This window comes from Palaemon carinicauda, chromosome 36 (genome assembly GCF_036898095.1).
Source record: "Palaemon carinicauda isolate YSFRI2023 chromosome 36, ASM3689809v2, whole genome shotgun sequence".
Lineage (NCBI taxonomy): Eukaryota > Metazoa > Arthropoda > Malacostraca > Decapoda > Palaemonidae > Palaemon > Palaemon carinicauda.
Window position 1 is genome coordinate 58,408,398 of NC_090760.1, and position 7,239 is coordinate 58,415,636.

At 33.5% G+C, this 7,239-nt stretch overlaps 1 protein-coding gene across 1 annotated transcript in view; it reads right to left on the minus strand.

The window, feature by feature from the left end:
• Nucleotides 1-6,921: 6,921 nt before the first annotated feature.
• The window catches only part of LOC137628652 (KRAB-A domain-containing protein 2-like), a 2,784-nt gene continuing 2,466 nt past the window's right edge, over nt 6,922-7,239 (minus strand). Inside the window, exon 2 of the mRNA XM_068359804.1 lies at nt 6,922-7,239. This exon is cut by the window's right edge and continues 194 nt beyond it. Within this exon, the coding sequence (XP_068215905.1) occupies nt 6,922-7,239 (318 nt within the window).

The following is a 7,239-nucleotide window of genomic DNA, read 5'->3' on the forward strand; positions in this document are numbered from 1 at the left end:
ATATATATATATATATATATATATATATATATATATATATATATATATATATATATATGTGTGTGTATTTTATATATTTATATATATATATATGTATATATATATATATATATATATATATATATATATATATATATATATATATGTATTATATATATATATATATGTATATATATATATATATATATATATATATATATATATATATATATATATATATATATATATATGTATGTATTATATATATATATATATATATATATATATATATATATATATATATATATATATATATATATATATATATTTATATATATATAATACATACATATATATATATATATATATATATATATATATATATATATATATATATATATATATATATATATATATATATATATATATATATATATATATATATATATGCATTTCAGTCATTACAATGTTTAACAAGTCCGGAGGAGCAGGTTATTGATCTGTATTGACTAGTACAAGTCCTTTTGCAGGCACATTCCAACCCCATTGTGTATGTGGCAAGTTGTTTTCTAACACTTCAGCATAAGGAAATGCACATATATCTTGAATCACGAAAGGATTCACATCCGTTAGTCCTATATAACTGAAGAATTAACGCCTTGCCCACATCACCAATCTTCGCATGTCCAGCAGATGGCTTTTTAAACACTGATAGAGTAGAAAAAATTGGATTAATGTTCGCCAAATCTCTGACTTTTATATGCAATAGTCCTCCAGCAGTTGCATTTCCAAATACCTTAATGGAAACATGACCAATCTGTTCAACCGAGGGTGCAGAGGAGATCATCTCTAATCTAGTGATTGGCTAATCTGAAGCAGGGTCATTTGGAGGAGTGATACACTGAATCCCTCCCATTGTGTAGAAAGTGTTGAATCAATCTATACATGTGAACATCTGCACCATATGTTATCATCAGTGTTTTGAGTACATACTGTGTAAATGAATCATTTTGAGGTTCCTTGGCTAGATATTGCAAAACTGTTACTTGGGAGAATGTTACCACAGCTAAATAGCACATGATCACAAAGTTGAGAGCACACTTAGTAGATGAACAACAAGACCTTTTTTCTAGAGTAGATATAAAAGTGTGATCTAGCTGCTATTAGGATACCATCTGAAATGGCTGAACACTTCCTATCCCGTTTGCGTTGATTTCTTTTCTTCATTCAAGTAAGTAGTTTCAACAAGGATATGAAGGGTATCATAAAGAAGTGAAGTAAAGACAGAAATTTGCTGGTGGTGGATACTAATTACTTTCATACAGCTGTGACCTTATATCTTCAGCCATTCTTTTGGCAGCTGTATTTACAATCCGAAACCGCTCTTCACTCTCGCTAGGACCTATGTTTTATCATTTTTTTTTCTTTCTTTTTTTTTTTTTTTTTGTTAATAGTTCAGCCACATGTCCCTCAAAAATCTCACAAAATCTCTCTTGAAGTAGACTGGCTTCCTCTATTTTTCTTCAGTTGATCAAAAGCAAGAGTTATTGCCTCTAAAAATGCAGAATTTTTCAAACGACCATACCACACTATATGTGGTAGAATTTCTTCACGCAGGCTGAATGGTATCTTGCCTTAGCAGCAACTACATCAACTATATCAACTTTGCCATTTCTCCTTTCACCCGCTTTAAAAAATAGCACCAGTAACATGAAATCTTTTTTAATGCCCAGATTAACGATAAATTGACTATTTATTGCTATATTTTTATCAAAATTATATAATACATGTTTAAAAAAAAAAAATCTTGAATAAAATCAAAATCATGTTCTTAACCTCTGAGAGAGGTTGCGAGTTATTGTCTGAATTGTATTTGTTATTTTTTTACTTTATTGTTTTTATTTTTATTTTACTTTGCTATTATTCAAAAACTCATATGGAAAAATCAAATCCAACTCTGGACTTCGCGGGGACGTTGAAAGCACTTAGGGGGATATCTGTCTTGCCTGGAAAGTGTCAGCAATCCTTTCATTCACATACAACTTCCTTCATTTTCCATGCACTTTCACAAATTTAAACCCTCTCAACTGAGAATGTTATTCATCTTTCCACTGAGTTCTTCACTGCTCTAACAGAAGACGATATCACTAAACATTAAAATGGAAAAGTGAATACTTACAACTATTTTCAGCCGAGAATTGTGCCACATAACAAGTACACGGACTAGACAATTTTCATGTAAACTGGTTAATGGAAAGAAACAATACGTGTATAGATTTCGGAGTAAGTCTAAATCAAATAGATATAATGCGAATATATTTCATTGTTTCTCTTTATTTTACACAGGATACCTCAGACAATTCGACTCCAATGTTACTATGAAAAATGGAAACCCATTATTACACTATTCTTGTCATGTCAACACTGTGAATTACAACTGAAAAATAGTTATTGCAATCGTCATTCTAATTGGCTTGATGATTACTGTACTACAATAATCACATCGCAAAGAAGTAACGGTGGTTGTTAACAAGTTATGCAATCGCAACCTATTTCATTTTTCAAGCACCCTGTCATTGACATACAGTAGGTAATTTACGACCTAATTTGAATTATAGTCAATTCTTTTTAGTTAAGCAGATTTGCACCGACTCGCAAGGGTGCCCTTTTAGCTCGCAAAAAGTTTCCTGATCGCTGATTGGTTGGACAAGATAATTCTGACGAATCAAAGAGCAGGAAACTTTTCCTAGCTAAAAGGGCACCGCTGCGAGTCAGTGCAAATGCAGCTCATTAAAAAAAATTTAGTATAGTGATTATCCTTTTTTTTTCCTAATTCATACCGCTATCGTTTTAGAATTTAAGTTCTAAAATTAACAAGAACAATGACGCAAAAATAGCTTAAAGCCAGAGCAGGACTTGAAATTACGCATATCATAAAAACCACCGGACCAAAACATTCAAATGTCAAGGATCTCACTGATCACAATAGTTCGGGTAAAGCCGAAACTTGTGCTAATAGAAATCTCTTCACTTATTTTTTGTTTTAATCACATGTTTGTAGAAACATAATTGTTTCAAAGAAAAATATTTATGAGGGTACGGGTGGCCATGGTCAATCTAAGAGGATTTTGGGTTTCTGCCCAAAATATCAATACCTACATGTATAGAAATGTATAGTCATGTATAGATTTTGCCACACCTGCTCATGAACTTAATCAAGGAAGACACCTTTGTATCTCATTGCCTATTGATCTTTCTTTAATGAGTACCTTTGGTTCTGTTTTGGGCCAAGTTTGAAATTAATATGACTAAAAATCCCTAGGACAAAGTCATATTATGATGAAAAATCCCCCTGGGTATGTCTGAAAAGGATCTCTAAAATGCCTTATACCAGAAAATCTTAGTGATAGAGAGAAGCATAGAAAAGGAGAAAGATGCACAAACCTTGATAGGAAAAATGCAGTAAATAAGTAGTTTACATACAAAGGAATACAAATAAATCTATATACCTGTAAGTAAATAACATAAAAGTAAATTAAATATAATCTAGGTATCTATCCATCATAACTTTCAAAATAAGGCATAATACATTCTCTTCAAGGTATTTAGATGAAAACAGTTTTTCTTTTTTTTTCATCGAAGGCAGGAGAAAGTCCTTGTTACCACCTTCTGCATAAAAAACTGAATACATAAAAAGTAAAACTATTACTCGTTAATATATCCCTAAGATTGTTAATATTTAAATAAGATTCATTAAACAAACTTTATAATTTTTTCGTACTTCCATTTTCTCTCTCTCTCTCTCTCTCTCTCTCTCTCCTCTCTCTCTCTCTCTCTCTCTCTCTCTCTCTCTCTCTCTCTCTCTCTCTTCTTCCCAGAAATACATGGTTTAACGGTAAAGACTTTGCTTCAGCTTTGCTATGAATTTGGCCATATGGTGAGCTTGAAGCAGGAGAACTGTTCATTTGGAGAGTATTTATCACGATGTGTAGTGACAAGTCTTTCTTAATGGCTTAGGATGGCCCTGCTCATATGACAGATTTATGATTAGGGGGAAACCTTTATACAAAGAACACGCATCGAATATTTCCTCACAGGTTGTGTGGAGTAAAAGTTAAAGTAACTTCAGAAGTACACCAATTTATATATATATATATATATATATATATATATATATATATATATATATATATATATATATATATATATATATATATATATATATTATATATATATACATATATATATATATATATATATATATATATATATATATATATATATATATATATATATATATATATATATATATATATACATGAGATATGAATCCTGCTCACCAAAGCAGTTATGAATGAAGCTTCTACCAACAGCATTCACAAGCGTGATGACATTGGACAACTTAAGTTTGAAGGTTGCGTGAATGAACACATAACAGAAGGAAAAATCTGTGTAGGAAAAAATTTTAAAAAAGAAACTGAAAACTTAAACTGAAAACTTTCCAAAGTGCTAATGCAGTGGACGAAATTAGGATTGGTGACGAGGTGGTCAACATCGAATCGCGAGGACTTCTGCAACACTTTGTAGTTATTTCCAGAAGTAGACCAGGGCTGGATTTAAGGCGCACATTCGAACTTGAGTTTGGTGTGGTTCCTCTATCCCTGTTTGCTTCAGACAGATCCCTCCTCCTGGCATATAATAAGGCTTCAAGACTCAATCATATTGAGAAGCTGGATACAACACAACAGGTCTAAGCTGACACGAATGAGGCCCCTGGAAGTGAACTATCTGATAACCAAGCAGGGCAAGTAGCCTTACAGGTCGCAGATGATGAAATCCTGGATGCATTAGCCATGATCGGGAGTAACGAAAGAACTGCCCACTGATGCATGCTCTCATTTGCAACACTTTGTCTCTGTTCTTTATTAGTCCAAAATCTGCACAAAATTAATGAGCTCTGATAATTCCTCTACCCTAATCATACAACTGAAAGAGGAAACCTCACACCCAATTTTGGTTTGCTAGATTAACACATTCAACGGCCACACTACATATCCATGATTTGGAGATAGGCTACTGTCTCCAAGGAACAGCTGCATTCGGTTTGACATTTGATGCAGATTCAAATAACTTCTTTCCTGTTCGCTGTTTGAATCTACCACAGACTGAATCAGTGCTGCCCTTCATAAATTATGAGTGTAAACATGAATGAGAATGAAGATGCAGCTGTTGCAAGAACAGTATCCCATATACATAAGTTTCCGGATACTAACTATTCAGTAAGGGATAGGTGAAGACTGTGGAGATTGTAATGTTATTACTATGACATTCATGAACTCAATTAATTCAATTGAAGCCCCTTGGTAAAAACTACTACTCGAAAGACAAGCACTTATTCAATATGACTTATTACATTTACATTTTTGAATTGTTTAAACAAGATTGAAGAGTAATCAGATTGCTTCATTGTATTTGGATGTGTTTGATGACTTGATAATTATGTATTTATTGTGATAAATACATGTGTTTAAGTGATATTTGGTTTCGTAGTTAGAAAAACATGTTGGCTCAATAATGTTTACAAAGTTATAACCTAAAATTAAGGTTGTGTAATGACAATTTTTTAGCTAATCCTGAAATTTGGTAGTAAATGATGCATATAACCTAAATTTGATGATTCCATTAGTTTCTTTAACTTTAAAAATATATTTAGACATTCTATTTATAATTGTGTCATATGTACTTGCAGAGGTATTGCATTATTCGTGTACGGCTTTTATTCTGGACACCACCTTGGATTTCATGCCCTTATAATGTTCAGAAATAAAAATGTCACCCTAAATTTTTCTAAAGCTTATGATACCTTCTTTCAAGATCATATGAGTTTTTGGTTAAAAAAAATTGCACGAAATTACAAATGAGCCTACTGTAATGTCTTTTTACACATTTACAAGAGACAATTTAAGGAAAGGTGTGTATTAAATGTAAATATAAATTTGCAAATATAACTTACATAAAATTCTAGTCTATACACCCAAAATATAGGACCTGCATGTAAGACGATAGAATTTAAGTTCGGAGCGTAAGTTGAAAAATAAATACCCTGTTTTGTGCATTTGGTATAATTTTTACTTACAAAGGTAAGTGCGTGCACTTACGTTAGTAAAGTATGATCCTCTCGAGATTGGGTGAGCCTAGATTAATGTATAATATATAAGGTAAGATTTTATTAAGTACACAGGTTTTGCAAGTTAGAATCATGTATACATACATACATACCTCCCTTTACTTTTTCACAGAAAAATGCTCATTCTCAAGCATAGGTACACATTGCCCGGTACTTGTCCTACATATTGCGACAGCATTACTGAATGCTGAAGGATGAATCAGCATATGACAACCGCGCACTGTATTAGCGTCATCTGTTGCCAACGCGCCCTACTAAAGAGGGCAAATGCTCATTGAATTTCAACTGATGCTCCGATCTCCCCTATTTATTAGTATTTATTGTTCAAACTAAAAGGGATTGACACTACTTTAACACTTAAATATTGCTACAGGAACGACCAGGGTGGCAAGGAGTGTTAAATTTTAACAGCTTATTTGTGCATGACCATCTGGAAGTTGTGCAATTTGTTTTACAGGCACACTTCACAGACCATTGTCCTCCTGTGTACCTGGTTACAGTGGTTTTCAAAGCCATTTTAACGTCAGGAACCTAATCTGGGGTGTGGAGCTTCTCCTTAAAGGGTCCATGTCAGCTGCCGTGTACCGGGTGGTTATGCATCCTTCTCTGCAGCCTACCTGGTGCAGGTCCTTGTCTCTCTGCAGTACCACAACGAGGAGGTTCATGCTGTCACTCGGACCACGATCAAACTCGGGAACTTTCAGCATCGCGTTGTCACCCACTTGTAGGGTACTTGCGGTGTTTCGCTCTCCTTATCATTCTGAGTGCGTTTTTTCTTGGCCGGCTACAGCAAGTTGCCTAGCTTTAGCGAATTGCGCCTCTTCTCCATCTCGTTCCTCTTCTCCTTCCTGTTCCTCTTCTCCTTCTTGTTCCTCTTCATCAGCCGCCCCTTTGGCTTCATTTTGGAGGATGGTGTCTAAAGATTCTTCAGTTCTTATAATGCCTAGCATATAAAGTGGAATAACAGTGGATGCTAGGCCTACCTTGGGTTTGATCCCGAACATAGCTTTAAACGGACTTGTTTTTATGGTTTCATGTTTAGAAATGTTTATTTGACACTGGACAAAGTGGAC